The 16,733-nt window shown below is 40.9% G+C and overlaps 1 protein-coding gene across 13 annotated transcripts in view; it reads left to right on the top strand.

Moving 5' to 3' along the window:
* The window catches only part of MARK3 (microtubule affinity regulating kinase 3), a 107,957-nt gene that overhangs the window by 70,667 nt on the left and 20,557 nt on the right, over positions 1 to 16,733 (top strand). For 10 of the 13 annotated variants that reach the window (XM_060154058.1, XM_060153786.1, XM_060153884.1 and 7 more), the window contains 7 exons: positions 2,807 to 2,877; positions 6,969 to 7,025; positions 9,576 to 9,812; positions 9,972 to 10,091; positions 10,323 to 10,422; positions 10,740 to 10,852; positions 11,435 to 11,588. In XM_060154058.1, coding sequence (XP_060010041.1) covers positions 2,807 to 2,877; positions 6,969 to 7,025; positions 9,576 to 9,812; positions 9,972 to 10,091; positions 10,323 to 10,422; positions 10,740 to 10,852; positions 11,435 to 11,588 — 852 coding nt within the window. The remainder of the gene's footprint in view (positions 1 to 2,806; positions 2,878 to 6,968; positions 7,026 to 9,575; positions 9,813 to 9,971; positions 10,092 to 10,322; positions 10,423 to 10,739; positions 10,853 to 11,434; positions 11,589 to 16,733) is intronic. The other 3 variants (XM_060153967.1, XM_060154600.1, XM_060154412.1) reach the window with 1 other exon arrangement.

Genomic DNA, 16,733 nt, shown 5'->3' with positions numbered 1-16,733 from the left:
AGCATTATAACAGCACTGATTGGTGGTGGTGGTGGTTTATTGGCTTGGGCCATTTGTTTTAATCAGCTCAACAAAGCACCATCTCCAGGGCAGCTGTTTTATTGTTGATACGTTTGCCATTTTGAACAACAAACGTTTCATTAAATTGGCTACCTAGGGACTTCCCTGGTGGTCCAGTGGGTAAGACTCCGTGCTCCCAATGCAGGGGGCCCAGGTTCCATCCCTGGTCGGGGAACTAGATCCCACATGCATGCCGCAGCTGAGAGTTCACATGCCACAACTAAGAGTCTGCATGCCACAACCAAGAAGCCCGCATGCCGCAACTAAGACCCTACGCAGCCTAAATAAATAAATAAAATTTTTAAAAAAATGGTTACCTACTCCTCCCCAGCCTCGTATTTTTCAATTTGGTACAATCATGGAATTTTAGAATTGGAAGGAATCTTAGAAGTCATCCAGGGCAATTGCCTAATTTTTACAGATGAACCTAAAGCTCTGAATGGTTTTTCTATGCCAGTGGTTTCATCACTGGTTATAGTGGCAGGACCTGAACTAAAACCAACGGCTTTCTGAACTGTCCTGTCCAGTGTCCTTTCATCAACCACATGGGCCGTGACCTGGGCAGGGAGAGCCACTGTTTGCAATTTTTTCTCCTAATAAATAATAGCCTTGAGAGGTTTTCAATTCAGCTGCTTAATCTGAGTGTTAATGCATTTTTAATAAGGGGAAAAATAAGAGATCTGGGTTGTATTTCTGGTTTATAACTTAGTGACTGTGAGTGTATGGTTCCAAAATCTCTTAACAGGTTTATATTGCATTTGAATTTTAAAATATCTTCAAATTATATTGACAGACTTTGACTTTATCTGTGTGACTCTACAACTACTGGGTTTAATCCATTACGTTTTTCTAAAAAGTCAAAACTGTTCCATATGTTATGCACGCATCTTTGTTTTCACTTTTTAACCACTTGTTTTGATATAGTATATTATTCTGCAAATAGAAAGGTCATTCTCATAGAAAATACTGACATTTTACTGAGCTGACATTTAATTTTATAATTCATCACAGTTAAATGAATTGTGTAGTGTAAATTAACAATAGGTAATTCCTTTTAAAAGATCATTAGGCAGTCAGTGATAACTTGAAAATATTTATACCCATTTATTATTTTAAAATTTATTCAAAGTTAGGGCTAAAAGTTTAAGTCAGAGATATTAATGTACAGTTCAGAATAACCTTTTCCTCAACAATATTTAAGTCCTGAAACTAAGCGTTTTTTAAGTATCAAAGTATTTTAGTTAACTGTTGTCACTAAGCTGATGGAAATATTCTTTATTTGTATGAAGTAAATGTGATTTTTTTCCCAAACACATTTTGTATCCAGTTTGCTAAATTAGTACTCTTTGTTGATTTCAGAGGTGTTTCTTTACTCCAAATTGATAAGCAATTGGCAGTACTGATAGGTTCCTTGAAATGTCACTTCTCTTCCCTGAGGAATTAATACTGTGTAAACTACCACCTAGACGTCCACCAGTGAGTTCTATTGGCTTTTCCTTTGCACTGTGTCCTGAATCTCCGCACTTGTCAGCACCACTGCGATTTCCCACTCTAGGCCCGGCCACCCTCTCTCTTGTCCTGAATATTGCGCTCGTCCCAGTCGGTTTCCCGGTCCCTCAGTCGGTCCCCCAGTCGGTTTCCCGGTCCTCAGCCCTAACCCTCTTCTCCCTCTGGCAGCCAGAAGCCAGTCATTTCATATTCTCCTCTGCTTCTCCTCTCACTTCTCCTCTCACAGGACTCTTCTTGTTCTCGCTTCTCCTATCATCTCTGTGCTCGTTCACTACCTCCCTTTTCCCTTGTTCACGCTTCTCCAGCCTCGTGGCCTCCTTGCTCTTGTCTCTGTCTAGAATCTTTCTCCCAGATAACTAGTGTCCACTCCCTCACAGTAGACAGCACAATGCTTACACACACAAACACACTTCCTGTTTCTTTCCCCTGACTTTTCTCCACAGTACTTTTTATCATCTTCTATACTGTATATTCATTTGTTTATTATCTGTCTACCCCCTCCTAGAGTGTAAACTCCATGAGGAAAAGGACTTTGCTTTGTTCACTGCTATGTTTCCCCAGAGCCTAGAACGGTTCTCAGCAGTTAGTAGACACTCAATAATTATTTGTTGAATGAATGAGTATATTCAGGAAATGCTTTTTTGTCATGGTCCTATAGTGAAGACATCTTTTAACACAAATCACTTAACCATTTTAACTTTCACTTTTCATTGCCAAGTTTTTATTAAAGCATACTGGAAACATAACCTTTAAAATAAAAGTTTTATAATTTAAACATGAGAATTTAATGTTAAGGCTTATCTTTAGCTTAAAAGATTTTATCTATAAACTTTGCCTATCGTTAAGGCTAAGTTAGTTCAGATTCCACATATTTCTGTTTATCTTCATACCTATATTTTAAAAATTAAAATTAGAGCGGGCTTCCCTGGTGGCTCAGTGGTTGAGAGTCCGCCTGCCGATGCAGGGGACACGGGTTCATGCCCCGGTCTGGGAAGATCCCACATGGCCGTGGAGCGGCTGGGCCCGTGAGCTGTGGTTGCTGAGCGTGCGCGTCCGGAGCCTGTGCTCCGCAGCAGGAGAGGCCACAACAGTGAGAGGCCTGCGTACCGCAAAATAAATAAATAAAATTTAAAAAATTAAAATTAGAGCATCGCTAAAAGTGAAACATTTTCAGTTTATGGGAAAGTTAATGCTCAGAAGTAGGACTTCTGCTTACTTTTATTTCTCTCAATTATAGGTGAAGTGTTTGACTATTTGGTTGCACATGGAAGAATGAAGGAAAAAGAAGCAAGAGCTAAATTTAGACAGGTATGGATTGCTGCACCTTTAATTTATTGATTTAATATGTTTTCTTGCTTAAACCCTAAAGCAAACAAGTGTTTGTCTCTATAAATGTCATAAGGCCCATAGAACGATCAGGGTTTGGCCACTCAGTTCAACACAACAAAAATTTATTAAGTGCTTTCATGCCTAAGGCACTGTGCTAGAGGCAACCATGGGTTCTAGTTCTAGCTTTGTAATTGAAATTTTAGTCCCACTCTTGTGGGTTTTTTTAGTCCCACTCTTAGCCTTAGTTTTTTGACAGTTGAGCCTTAAAAAACAAGAGCCTTGCAAACACTTGAGATTGCATTAAAGAAAACCATCCCCAAGTTTTAGCAAGAAATGGCACAATCCCAAAATTCATTATTAGTTTTGTCTTATATAAGCCAAAACCAAACAGAACTTAACCTGTGAATTAATGGCTTACCTTTTTGCTTGCTTTACCACATGGCCTTAAAGAGACACTCATTTTAATAAATAGGTTTTAAGCATAAAGGTGACTTAACTCTCTAATAACAATTACTATTTATTGATTGATCATTACCTGCTAAATATTGGGATAACTGTTTTACCTACATTAATGTAAATCTTGGAGCAGCCTTGTGAGTAAAGAGTATTATGCCCATTTGCTAAAGATAAGGAAACTGAGGCACAGGAAGACTAAATAATTTGCCCAAAATTTGATGACTGGCAAGTAGGAAACCTACCACTGAGTCAGAGACAGGTCTAAAATTCTTAATCATTATGATGTGGGCTTACTTAGATTAGGAATCAGCAAACTCTTTCTGTAAAGTGCCAGATAGTAAATATTTTAGGCTTTGTAGGCCATACAGTCTGTTGCAGCTATTTAACTCTGCTGTAGTAGCACAGAAGCAGCTTAGACAATATGTGAATAAATACACTCATATGATTGTGTCCCAATGATACTTTATTTGCAAAAACAAGTGGTGGGCCAGATTGAGCCTACAGACCATAATTTACCCACCCCTGATTTAGATAAAGGAAGGAGCAGGTACTTTATTTCTTCTAAATTAACGCTGTCCTCCCATAGTTTTAAGTTCTGTATTTAAATGGCAGTATAGCCTCATTTCTCTCAGAACCTTTAAATGTTTGTTTTATTAACATTTAAGGTTGTTAAGGTAGAAGTACAGATAGGAGTCTTTAAGGGTTTCACAGTATTTAGAAAGGCAAGTTTAACCAATTTTCAAGATTTCTCTTAACAGTTGCCTCTTTTGATTTGCTTAGTCTAGTGTTTACAGTTAAGGACTTACAAATAAATTTCTTAACTTTTGCTGTTGCTTAAATTTAATTTGATTTAAAAGTACCAATGGTACTTTGAATTAAAGCCTGTTAAATATCAAAGTTGAAATTGACTTTGGCCATCATTTAAATTCTCTGATCCTCAGTTTTTCTAGCTATAAAAAGAGGAAATTATACTTGATTAATTCTGAAATCCTTTCCAGTTCTGATATCATTTTATCCTGTGGTCTACGGAAGGAAGCTCAAATTTCTCTTTATTACAAAACAAGTCTGTTTGGCCCTTTCCATAACTGTACTCTTAATTTTTATAAATTGGCCACCTAAAAGTCAAGATTTTTTTGCTTCATAAAACTGAAATTCCTTCCCACTCGGATGAAGCTATCTGACTTGCAAATGTTTATGCAAATATGATTTATTGACTGTGAGGAAAAGGCCCTTGCCAGCCGGCAGCAGCAGGTTTGAGCCTGGACTTTCTCCAGGGAAGCAGTTCAGTGCTTAGACCTGTCTCTTCTTCCATCTCCGCCCATCCCCCAGGTGGGGGTCTGACTTGTGAGGGATACTTGGACATTTATCACACATCTTCTTAATTTCCTGCAGAAATTCTGAAGCATTATTTGAGGGACCTGTTAGTTGGTCCAGGAAAGAGAGTTTATGTACTTGTACAATTGCTGGCTTGATTTACAGTGCTTACAATTAATGTAATCTTTTCTCCTGCCATAGTATTTCCTTAAGTCTACTTACTAAACCTGGAAGGATCAGGCATATTGGTGCTTCCACTTTTCTCTGTTTCTAATTGCCATGCCTTCCAAAAGTTTATGTCGTTATTTGATGAAATAAAAAGTTTTCCTATTTATTACAAAGAGAAAGGTATGCCACACACAAGAGTACACTATGCTTGATCTGTTTTCTGTCAAAAATAGGCCCTTCTTTCCATGTTCATCAGCAGATGGCTTTCCCTCTTCCAATTTCCTTCCCCACTCTCATCCTTGTTACTGTTTATGCTGTTTTAATTTATGCTGGCTGAGCTCTCATTCTTTTCAAAGAGAGAGAAGAGATTCCTGGCTCCGTCTTCTTTCCTCAGCTCTTTCTGGGTGGGTTGCTGGTCTTGCTGCCTCTGTTCTTTCATGTGTTGCTGGAAGTGAATTAGGCGTGCATTCTTATTTCACCTGGGAAACATCTGGGTTGTCAGCCTTCTTTGGCAATAACTGCTTTTACCTTAAAAGCAGAAAGCAAAAAAGCAATAATTGAAAGTTGAGTACTTTCAGGTTATTGTGGCATCAGGTTAGCTTTGAGCTGTTTGGAGGTAAAAGAAGAGAAATTCTCTTTGAGAAAGGGTAGGACATTGTCAAATCTGGTTCGGAAGCAGAATTTGAAAATAACCTATGAGAGAAATCTCAATATGGGGGCTGGGTTGGGGGGAACAGGGAAAATTTGATCAGGCAGAAGTAAGATAAAATTTACCTATGTCCTTCCTAGGCAATAAACCTGTTACTTTGAGGGAAACAAATCTATCGCTATTTCACTTCCCCAATTTTCATGCTGACAATATAGAACGGCGTAATTGTTAACAGATGCTCTTAAAACTGATATTTTGGCATTGGAATTTGTGTACCTTTAGTTGATTATGAGTGGGCTGGTCTTCTGCATATGCACTTCATAAAGTATGAAGCTGCTTAGTGAAGCCTTGATTTTGGCATCATTCCCACCCTAACCCCAGCCCAGCTTATCCTTGCTGCTTATTCTGAACCAAAATGGCAACCAATAGAACAGCCCTCTCTGAGTTTTTGTGTCCAGTGCAGTTACATGCATGTTGCTTACAACAAAGTTGATGATGATTTGGAGAAACAAGCAGTATTTTCATTATAACACCAGTTTTGTAGATGTGTAATCATATATATTTAAATACACATATGTAATACCGAAGTAGAGACTAGAGGCGAATGCACCAGAATAACAGATGTCATCTCTATTTGCTGGTTATAAAAGCATATTCTTGTATGTACTTTTCTGTATTTCCTAAAGTTTTTATAATAAGGATATAAAAGTTTTATAATTAGACAAAGAGACTTAAAAATTGCTAGTAAGTGTGAAATTTCAGTAGAGCAGTTACTTAACAGTGCCAGTCAGGGAATTCCCTGGCAGTCCAGTGTTTGGGACTCTGCACTTTCACTGCCGAGGGCCCAGATTCAGTCCCTGCTTGGGGAACTAAGATCCCACAAGCTGCACAGCGCAGCCAAAAAAATAATAATAACAGCGCTAATCCCAGGAGTAATCAAAAGTTGACTAAATGAAAGCATATCATTTGCTGAGAGAGTAGGAGGGATTCTTACTGATGAAGCACATAATAGTTTCCATAGTTTGTAGTTCACATACACTACAACATTCATCCTTCCATTTTAAGGAAGAGGAAACTGGTCCTCAGAGAAGTGAAGTCATTTTTGCTGTTCTTGAACCTGCATTAGCCAAAAGGAAGAGAGTGTTGTAGGGACTGGCTGGGGAGAACCAACCTGGATAAACACCCAGCGCGGATAGTCCGTAACTGCCGGCTTGGTTTTGAGTTGACAACGTGGGCATGCAGAAGTTGCACCAGAGCCTTCTGATTCGGGGCAGGGCTCAAGAAGAGACTTTCTAGTTAAAATTAGAAAGAACAGAAGAACAGCCTCACTTAGCTCTTCTTGCACTCACTCTCAATCTCTCCAAATTGAAAAGTCCAAAGCATGAGAAAATTATATTTAGAGATCCACACAGACATTGAAGTGAGTGCTCACTGAGTAGTCTGCACCAGCGATGACTAATAACCTTGCATCTCTCCTGTCCAGATAGTGTCTGCAGTCCAGTACTGCCACCAAAAGCGGATCGTCCACAGAGACCTCAAGGTGAGTCATAATGCCCTTACTATTGTACACTTTCCTTGTGTGTGCTCAGTTCTCCCAGTGCTCATGACACAAAGGAGGCATAGATTAGACTGTGTTATTAAATTTAAAAAAAAAATCCTAAGATATATTTTACATTTCAGTTAAGGCAGCTCATAGTTGGTCTCTGGAGAAAAATCATCCTACCACCAAACAGATGGGGGCCTCCAGAAATGCACGCTCTCACCTGGACAGTGTCCTCAGTGCTGCCTGGCATCCTTTTCTGTTTTTCTAGTCAGCATTCTCTCCTGTTAACAGCAGCGTTATTTAAATGAGACCTACTTCACGGTTCTCCACCTCTGCCCACACTCCTGGCATAGGGTAAGGTTTCCTATTTCACAGAGAAAATAGAAACACCAGGCAGAGACTCCTTTCCCAGCTGCACCTGCATCCACCCTTAACCTTTCAGGATTTCCCTCTTGTTACAGGACAGCGGGGTGCCTCTGCTGTCCCTCCCTCTGTGTTCTGGGTCCTGTGTCCCTCCAGGGGGTGCTTCACTCTGTTTCCTCCCGTCTCTCCCTTCTTCATCTGCCCTCTCTCTCTCTGCTGGCGTGTTACTAGCAGCATGTATAAAAACATGCTCAAGTTTATACCCTCTTTTACCAAAAAACCTCCCCACCCCGATTCCCCTTCCTGGTACACCCTTTTTTTCCTCTTCACCTTCACAGCTGTATTTCTCTAAACATTGTTTAGATTCTCTCTTAACTTGATATTCACTTATTCTCTCCCCTCACATAACTGTTATCAGTTTGCTTGTTCTCTGTTCACCCACCCTTGCTGCATTCACATCCACTCCAGTAGCTGCAGTGGCCACCTATATGTTGATGACCCCCAGATCCATTCCTGCAGCCAGAGCTCTCTTCTAGGATTTAGTGTCCAGCTGACAAAAGGACACCTTCACGTCAGCATCCCTCAGGTAGCTCGGGTTCAGCAAGTTCAACACCTAAACTCTTCCTTCCTAAACTTGAATTTTTATTTCTCATTGTGGTGACTGTCCTTCAGGTGCCTCTCTCTCCTTTACTCTGCCGTCCACTCAGACCCCGGGTCTTTTTGCTGCTGTTTCCTGAGTATCACTTGAGCTCACTCTTTTCTGTCCCCACTCACACTCTCCTAGTCCAGACCACCAGCATATCTCATACCTGATTACTACACTAGCCTCTTGCCTGGTCTTCCCTGCTTCCAATTTTGCCTCTTTCTTCCATGTCTGTTTCCTACATTGTAACCAGAATGGTCCTTTAAAAACACAAATAAGATTGTCATTTCCCGGGCTTCCCTGGTGGCTCAGTGGTTGAGAGTCCGCCTGCCGATGTAGGGGATGCGGGTTCGTGCCCCGGTCCAGGAAGATGCCACATGCCGCGGAGCGGCTGGGCCCGTGAGCCATGGCCGCTGAGCCTGCGCGTCCGGAGCCTGTGCTCCGCGACGGGAGAGGCCACAACAGTGAGAGGCCCACGGATTGTCGTTTCCCGCTTGAATGACTTTTTCAGTGGCTTCCTGTTGCCCTTAGGTTACAAACCCAGACTTCTTGACTACAAGTCACTTGGCTGGCCCTTTGTAATTCAGACATGGCCACATCCCCAGCTGTGTCTCTCTGCATCTCTCTACCACACACTGCCTTTCAGTTTCTTGAGGAAAACGTGTTCTGTCTCAGCAGGGTTTTCACACTGTTTATTCTGCTTGAAATGCCTCCAGTTAACACACCCACTACTGTCAACTAATCTTCCAGGCAGTGGTTTTAGTTTCACCCCCTCTAGGAAGCCGTATCATACCTTTCAGTGCTGGGCCCATGACTCCCCACTTCTCTGTCACAGCAGTTAGGGCCAAGAGTGTAGCTGCTTATTTTTCTAAATTGTCAGCTTTTTGAGGGCAGGACCCTGTCTGTCTATATATCCAGACACTTATATAACACCTGGTGTGTAATTGCCACGTGGTAAATGTTTGTTGAAACAAGTGGAAAAGACTGTGATCTCTATCTTGAATGAAGTTTTGGATGCTCCCTCCTCAATGATAGCCGTTATGCAGCTTACTTAGCAGTGTTTATGAAATGTGGCTCTCCACCTAAAGCAAGTATCTATTTTTTAAAAGCCCCTTATTCTTAAAAAGCTCTTTAAAGATTTTATTGATCGTGGACATTTGCTGCATAATTAGTGCTAGAATCAGTCTTTACAGTCGGGCCTCCATATCCCCGGGTTCTGCATCTGTGGCTAAGGAGGGCTGGCTGTACTATACTGTTTTGTATGATGATGGATTATGGTATCCACAGGGGGTCCTAGAACCAGTCCCCTAAGAAGACTGAGGGATGACTACACCTCATATCTGTTACTGGTTATTAATGCTGAAAAATGAGGAATTCTGATTTAGCTCCTATTTTTTTTCTCTAGAAAGAATGTTTTCTTATTCATTAGGATATATTAACTTTACATCATTACAAAAAGCTTTTGTGAAATGCCTGATTCTATCACAGTTCTGATTATATTTTGGTTAAATTTCATTTTTGTCTTGGTGTTTTCCCTCTAGGCTGAAAATCTATTGTTAGATGCTGATATGAACATTAAAATAGCTGACTTTGGTTTTAGCAATGAATTTACTGTTGGCAGTAAACTGGATACGTTTTGTGGCAGTCCTCCGTATGCAGCCCCAGAGCTCTTCCAGGGCAAGAAATACGACGGGCCGGAAGTGGACGTGTGGAGCCTCGGCGTCATTCTTTACACTCTAGTCAGCGGGTCACTCCCCTTTGATGGACAGAACCTAAAGGTATAAGAAGTGGTTGCATCCACGTTCTTCAGAAAGCTAAAAGGATTTTATAAAATGATAAGAGTTAATGTGTTAATGTTGTTTCAGTGGGGTTCTTTGAGTTCTTTTTTAACCTAAAAGTTGACTCACTAGTTTTCTTTCCTCTCTGCCTCCCCAAAGGAACTGAGAGAGAGAGTATTAAGAGGGAAATACAGAATCCCTTTCTACATGTCCACAGACTGTGAAAACCTTCTCAAACGTTTCCTGGTGCTAAATCCAATAAAACGAGGCACTCTAGAGGTAATCTCATAAGTGGAAATAAGGAACAACTTTGGAGCGTCTTTAAAGTATTTTTAGAACTTTGCTTGGTTTGTATGACGTATTGAATACTATCCTGGGGTAACATTGAGACATTTTTTAAAAGTTACCCTTTGAGCCATAATCGATGAAATGTTGAAAATAAACTTTCCTAAGTATTGTGATTATCAGAATGTTTCATTTTATGCTGCTAATGAACAGTTCACCTTTCAGCAAATCATGAAGGACAGGTGGATCAATGCAGGGCATGAGGAAGATGAACTAAAACCATTTGTTGAACCAGAACTGGACATCTCAGACCAGAAAAGAATAGGTAATTATTCTGTGCCTGCATGTTGGTGTGTGTACAAGTAGCATATTTCTGTTTTGATTCATATGTGTATGCCTAAAATGGGGATAATGGGAAGTTAAGTATAAGTTACATGAATCAGCTTATATGTTTTGTCATATTTAGGAACTTATCTGCAATTTCCTGTAATAGCACTCAGTAACTCAGAAATAAGCCAACTGCCCGTTTCTGTTAGAAAATGTGTGATCTTTTGGGTCAAATAAAGGAAATTATTTTACCCTGTAACATAATGATTTCTTAACCAAACGAAACACATAAACTATATTATACCCTTCTTTTAGATATTATGGTGGGAATGGGATATTCACAAGACGAAATTCAAGAATCTCTTAGTAAGATGAAATATGATGAAATCACAGCTACATACTTGTTGTTGGGGAGAAAATCTTCAGAGGTAAGAATAATCAGATAAAAACCTACAATATCCTTTTTGTGAATTATTAGCTCATGTAAACTTAGTTTTTTTTAGTGTGTATAACATTTGATAATATTTTTAAATTTACCTTCAAATAACTAATCTAAGTCCTATGACTATTATGAGATGCTATTTTAACTTTAAGATAACCTTTAATAATTTGGCTTCCATTAGGTTAACCTATAGTCATTAGTAGTTTTTAAATAATGTAAAGTATCAGATGAAATAAATAGACCGTTTTAAGTTTTTTGAAAAAGCCTGGAAAGAAGAACATAAATATTTATCCTTGTGTGAGTTTTTCCAGCAGTCAGATAAATACTTTTGCCTGAGTTTAGGGTTGTCTTTTTTTTTTTTTTCTTTTTTTTTTTTTTTTTTTTTTGCGGTACGCGGGCCTCTCACTGTTGTGGCCTCTCCCATTGCGGTAGGGTTGTCATTTTTGTACACTGATTCTTCTCTCTCAGTGAACTACTTATGAGAGGTTTGTGTATTGTAAGTTTAGTTTCATAATAAACCATTTGGGCTCGTGTTGTGGTTTGCTCTGTTTTTCTCATTTTCTCTTAGCTGGATGCTAGTGATTCCAGTTCTAGCAGCAATCTTTCACTTGCTAAGGTTAGGCCAAGCAGTGACCTCAACAACAGTACTGGCCAGTCTCCTCACCACAAAGTCCAGAGAAGTGTTTCTTCAAGCCAGAAGCAGAGGCGGTACAGTGACCACGGTAAGTTTGAGACCATTCCAGTGTGTTCTCTCAGTCTCCCGTTAACCAAGAGGCCTCCTAACACTGGGAAGCATCCTTTTGCTTATGGACTACTGGGGTTGGATTTGCTTGCTTTCCCTTCTTGACATGTCTTTCAAAGCAGTCCTGCAGGTTCTGGCGTATTTATCTCAAGGCTCTCATCTCCTTGGTACACTCAGTAAGCTTTTTTTTTTTTTTTTTTTTTTAATTTATTTATGGCTGCGTTGGGTCTTCGTTGTTGCACGCGGGCTTTGTCTAGTTGCATTGAGTGGGGGCTGCTCTTCGTTGCGGTGCACGGGCTTCTCATTGCGGTGGCTTCTCTTTGTTGCGGAGCACGGGCTCTAGGAGCACAAGCTTCTGTAGTTGTGGCTCTCAGGCTGTAGGGCACAGGCTCAGTAGTTATGGCGCACGGGTTTAGTTGCTCCGCAGCATGTGGGATCTTTCCGGACCAGGGATGGAAACCATGTCCCCTGCATTGGCAGGCGGATTCTTAACCACTGTGCCACCGGGGAAGTCCCTCAGTAGGCTTTTATTGGGTAAGGCCTGGCTGGGTAGAAGCCTGAGCCACATGTGACTGTTGAGCACTTGAACTGTGGAAACGATTTTCAGTTTTGTCTCAGTTAAATTTATAAAGCCCTGTGCAGCCAGTGGCTACCACATGGGACAGCACAGCCCTGGAAAATGTATAGTATCCCAGTTTTGCCTTAATTGGTTTAAATTTTTGACATGTGTCTTTCTCAGCCACACTCTAGCTGTTGTTGTGTCTAACCACCCTCACTCTTAAAAGTTTTCACCATAGAAGTGAATATTTCATGAGACTTAAGACTCTAAAAGATATGCTTACCAAACTTGACAGTTATTCTACCTTCAAGCCAGCCCCATTTGTTGGAATCCAGAGACTCTAGTAGGTGTGTGTTTATTCACATATTATTATTTCCTCTAATTCCAGCATGCAGGAACCGAATTTATGTTGGCCTGGTCTTAACTTTTAAAAATACATCTTCACATGGAACACCCATTCATCGCTTTGTTCAGTTCATTTCCCTTCTCTGGACTTTGTCCACCTCCGTTCTTTCACCTTGAGATGTGGCACTTAGAATTGCACAGAGTATTCCAGGTGTCTGTAGCTTTGGTTTTGTACCAAAAGTGATGACACTTTGGTTTCCATTTCTCTCCCTGCTGCTGCTGCCTCTCTATGTGGTTTGGGCCAAAGCAGCACATTGTACTGACACTGTCAGTAAACTGTCTATATGTCTGCTATTTTCTAGGGTGTAACTGAGAGCTCAGAACCTGTCTGATGCCAGGATCTGTGCAGGTGGCATTTGTAAACCAAGTGTTGATCTGGGTCTCTGTCTCTCGTGTTCATACTAGTTGCTTACAAGGAGGGGTTTTCTGTGTACTGCAGAGCAATTAGCAAAATGCCTACATGTTGCTCTAAATCAACCAGTTTAAAGGAAATTGTTCCTAGATCCTGGAAGAAACCTGGTGGTGGAGTTTTCTCATGTCCCTTTCCCCAGCTCAGAAAATTTTAGAGCTAAAAAGAGGTCACCAAACCCCCATATTAGCAATAAGGAAATAGGGCAAGAGAGCTCACCAGGTCTTCTGAGGTTAAATAGAAGTGGGAACGCCTGAGACAGACCCAGGATTCCTGGCCCCTGGTCCTATGGCTGTGTCCACTAACCCGCCCATTACCTCTTATAGTAGTGCTTTTATAATAATAATCATCCTTCTTTCTTGGAGCCTCTGATATTAAAAAGAAGTTCACAAAAGAACATTTCCAGATATTCTGTATATAGAAAATCACTGACCCAATTCCACATTCTTTGGGGATGAAGATAGTGGTCAGCAAAAAAAAAAGATTTGATTATGCCTCTGGCACTGTTCGTTTAAGTGCTGAAAATGAGATAGGTTCCAAATAATGAAATCTAGTAAAGCACATCCACTTGGTACCAAGTGAAGGCAGGCAAGCCTGTAGACAGACCAACTCTTAGCTTGCCCTCCCACCCCATCTCATCTCTCCTCTTGTTCCCTCCCTCTGGATGCCAATGATTTATATCTGCCTGCTTCTGTAAAATCATAACTTAATTTTTATTTGTGTTTCTTAATTTCGGTCCCATGTATGAACCCCCCTGTATGTATGTACATTTTTTTCTAGGAAGGGTGATCTTCATCAGATTTTCAAGGGGTTCTTTTATTTAAAAAAAGAAAAAGAAAAGAAAGTGAAGAATCACTGTTCTGTTAACCAGTCACTGGTATTGGGGAGGTTGGTAGTGATCAGGAAAAAAAATAAATTTTCATCCATTTCTCACATCTTATACAAGGTTGGATTCCAATTGGAATAAAGGTATAAATATAAAAAAAAGAAACTGGGACTTCCCTGGTGGTCCAGCAGTAAAGAATCTGCCTTCCAGTGCAGGGGACTCGGGTTTGATCCCTGGTCTGGGAACTAAGATCCCACATGCTGCAGGGCAACTAAGCCCGCATGCTACAACAACTGAGCCCACGTGCCTCAACAAGAGTGCGCTTGTGCCTGCGTGCCAACGTGCTCTGGAGCCCGCACGCCGCAACAAAAGATCCTGCATGCTGTAACGAAGATCCCACGAGCCACAACTAAGACCCAACGCAGCCTAAAATAAAATACAAAATATATTAATTAATTAATTAAATAAAAATTATTTTTTTAAAAATCATATTTTGGGGAATTCCCCGGCGGTCCAGTGGTTAATTAGGACTCTAGGCACTTTCACTGTCGTGGCCCGGGTTCACTCCCTGGTCAGGGAACTAAGATCCTGCAAGCTGTGCGGTGTGGCCCAAAAGTAAAAAAAGAAGAAAAATCACATTTTTGCGTGATATATCCACACTACGGAGCACTACTCAGCAATAAAAAGGAATAAATTGGGCTTCCCTGGTGGCGCGGTGGTTGAGAGTCCACCTGCCGATGCAGGGGACGCGAATTCGTGCCCCGGTCCAGGAGGGTCCCACATGCTGCGGAGTGGCTGGGCCCATGAGCCATGGCCTTTGAGCCTGCGCGTCCGGGAGCCTGTGCTCCGCAACAGGAGAGGCCACAGCAGTGAGAGGCCTGTGTACCGCAAAAAAAAAAACAAAAAAAGGAACAAATTATTGATAAATACAACAATTTGGATGGATCTCAAGGGAATTATGCTGAGTGGGGGGAGACAATCTCAAAAGGTTACATTGACTCCATTCACATAACATTCTTGAAATGACGGAATTACACAAATGAGAACCAGGATTTAGGGAAGGGACTTGAGGTGGAAGATAGATGGCTGTGGCTGTGTTAGGGTCGCCCACAAGGTCCTTGAGATAGAACTGTTCTTCGTCTTGATTGGTGGTGATCCCGTGAATCTGCACATGTGATTAAAATGTGTAGAGCTGAATACACACGCACATAACACACAGTGCAAGTAAAACAGGAGCAGTCTGAATGAATGAGGTCAGCGGCTTGTATCAATAGCTGTTCCATGCACAGTCTCAGATCCTAAAATGAAAAAAAATCTTTTAATTTCCTAAATAGCAATAATAAATGTTTCAGAACAAATTGGTAGTAACCCTAAAGATTCAGAATGTCATTAGATGTATCATGATATTGAGAGGAAAGAAGTATTAAGGGTAGTATCACCCTGTACTTGGTTGATTCTTTGTTTTATATGTTAAAATTGCCAAACTGAGAACTTGATTGTTCTCCCATAAATCAAATCTGTGTTTACTTTTAATTCAGTTCCAAATAGACTTACCATTATTTATTTATTTACCACAGCACGCAGCTTGTGGGATCTTAGCTCCCCAACCAGGGATCGAACCTGGGCCCTCAGCAGTGAAAGCACAGGGTCCTAACCACTGGACCACCAGGGAATTCCCTAGATTTACCATTTGGATTTTTGTCCTAGAAGTAGCTTTTCTGTACCCCACCCCATCCATTTTTTTTAAATAATTTATTTTTCTGTTGAAGTATAGTTGATTTACAGTGTTGTCTTAATTTCTACTATACAATAGAGTGACTCAGTTATACACATATATACATTCGTCTTCATATTCTTTTCCATTATGGTTTATCTCAGGATATTGAATATAATTCCCTGTACTATACAATGAGACCTGGTTGTTTATCCATTCTATATGTAATAGTTTGCATCTACTAACCCCAAGCGCCCAGTCCCTCCCTCCCCTTCCCTCTTCCCCCTCCCATCCATTTTTTAATAGACCTAAAATATAAAGGCTTTTCTACCATAAATGATTAGCATTTGGTGCTGTTCCTTAAGATTACCACTGGACGTCATATATAATGAATATACTAGTTATCTCGTTCATTTCCATAATTCTTTGAACTCTGAATCTCCTGTGTCATCAGGGTCTCTAGGTGATTTACTGCAGGACATCAGTTAATTGCCCACCTGGGGTGTCCCTAGGCATCCTCCCCCTGGGAGGGGGTCTGACCAGGAACATCCACCCATGTCCTCCCTGTCACTTCCATGAGAAACATGCTTTCTTTTGCTCATACTGCCTCTCCTTGTCTACTCAAATTCCTGTTTACCTAGAAGATTATGAGTGCTTTAAAAAAGATGCAAGATAAAACTTCAAAAGAGCGAGCCTGTAAATCTGTACTGTTCTTTTCCAAAAGGTGACGGCATCTCTTATACAAAAAGGATGAAATTCACTCAGATGTATAGATACCAGGTGAACCAGTTCATTCTGCATGATGTGTATGCATCAAGTTAGTTTGATTATTTATCTGTCCAGCAACACCCCGTAAACATGTTTCAGAAAGACAACTATATAAGCTTATTAGTTAAAAAAAAAAAAAAACAACTTTAAAAACGTAGAATGGGGCTTCCCTGGTGGCGCAGTGGTTGAGAGTCCGCCTGCCGATGCAAGGGACTCGGGTTCGTGCCCTGGTCCGGGAAGATGCCACATGCTGCGAAGCGGCTGGGCGCGTGAGCCATGGCCGCTGAGCCTGCGCGTCCGGAGCCTGTGCTCTGCGGCGGGAGAGGCCACAACGGTGAGAGGCCCGCGTACCGCAAAAAAAAAAAAAAAAAAAACGTAGAATGTTAGGGACTAATAAGTGAAATTTTAATACTGAATTCAGGACTTCCCTGGTGGTACAGTAGT

Source organism: Lagenorhynchus albirostris, chromosome 1, assembly GCF_949774975.1.
Source record: "Lagenorhynchus albirostris chromosome 1, mLagAlb1.1, whole genome shotgun sequence".
Classification (NCBI taxonomy): domain Eukaryota; kingdom Metazoa; phylum Chordata; class Mammalia; order Artiodactyla; family Delphinidae; genus Lagenorhynchus; species Lagenorhynchus albirostris.
Note: the sequence above shows the minus strand (reverse complement) of the source record. Positions and strands in the feature narration are given on the sequence as shown.